The sequence below is a fragment of the Sinocyclocheilus anshuiensis genome, unplaced genomic scaffold (assembly GCF_001515605.1).
Source record: "Sinocyclocheilus anshuiensis isolate Anshui unplaced genomic scaffold, SAMN03320099.WGS_v1.1 C32443720, whole genome shotgun sequence".
In the NCBI taxonomy this organism is placed as follows: domain Eukaryota; kingdom Metazoa; phylum Chordata; class Actinopteri; order Cypriniformes; family Cyprinidae; genus Sinocyclocheilus; species Sinocyclocheilus anshuiensis.
Window position 1 is genome coordinate 1 of NW_015616497.1, and position 986 is coordinate 986.

Genomic DNA, 986 nt, shown 5'->3' on the forward strand with positions numbered 1-986 from the left:
TCCTACTACAGCACAGGCATCTGTTCAAGAGTCAACAGCAGCTTCGACTTCACACACAGCATCGCTCCAGCCTTTCAAAGTAAAGCCAAACTCTTCACTGATGAACATTCTTCTCATTAAGGACTACAGATCACATGCATATTGACAGCAGCAGTTTCTCCACAGGATGCGAGACCTACATGGACATAGTGATTGTGTTAGATGGATCCAACTCCATCTACCCCTGGTATGAGGTTCAAGATTTCCTGATTAATGTGCTACAGAAGTTTTACGTCGGTCCAGGACAGATCCAGGTGCGTCTGAATTACGATCTGGAAAATCAGTTTTGGACTGTTCTGACTTTGATTTATGCACCTTTTGGATTGTACAATAACAGCACTTACCACTGTACTCCTGAGGCTCAGGAACTCGTCAAACAGTGCAAACTAATCTGATTATTCATACAGAATTATTAACAGAATATTAATTAAAACCACTCAGAACACCCTGCTTACCATGTTGCATTGCAGAAATACCTAGATATATTTTAAATGTTTTCTAGCTATTTTATTTTTTGGTTTGATGCATTACAGTTACTAAGTTGAACAACAGAATTTGACAAGAATATAACATGTAAAAGCATATAGAAGTTATCTCACCAGGTGTTGTGTCCTGTTGTCCAGGTTGGGGTGGTCCAGTACGGTGAGAGAGTGGTGAACGAGTTTCGGCTGGATGATTTCCGTACGGTTGAGGAGGTTGTAGCGGCAGCTAAGAATATCGACCAGCGAGGTGGCGAGGAAACACGCACGGCTCTCGCGATCAGTGAGGCTCGGTACAGTGGCGTGTTTGTGTTTGTCTGCTATTCACTAACTTTCACTAACTGTGCATCATTATTTACAATGGAATATATGGAAGCTTATTTACGCCATGGAATAAAAATGTATATATATAAAAAATAGTGACGTCAAACAATTAATCGCGATTAATCGCATCCAAAATAAAAGTTT

General features: G+C 40.5%; 1 protein-coding gene across 1 annotated transcript; it reads left to right on the forward strand.

Annotated features, from left to right (window-relative positions):
• Positions 1-6: 6 nt before the first annotated feature.
• On the forward strand, positions 7-811 carry LOC107682661 (integrin alpha-11-like; the record flags this gene model as incomplete). The annotated part of the gene is made up of 3 exons (XM_016478834.1): positions 7-79; positions 166-293; positions 663-811. Coding segments are annotated over exons 2-3 (263 nt in total), but the record flags the coding sequence as incomplete, so codon positions are not given.
• Between the last annotated feature and the right edge of the window lie 175 nt (positions 812-986).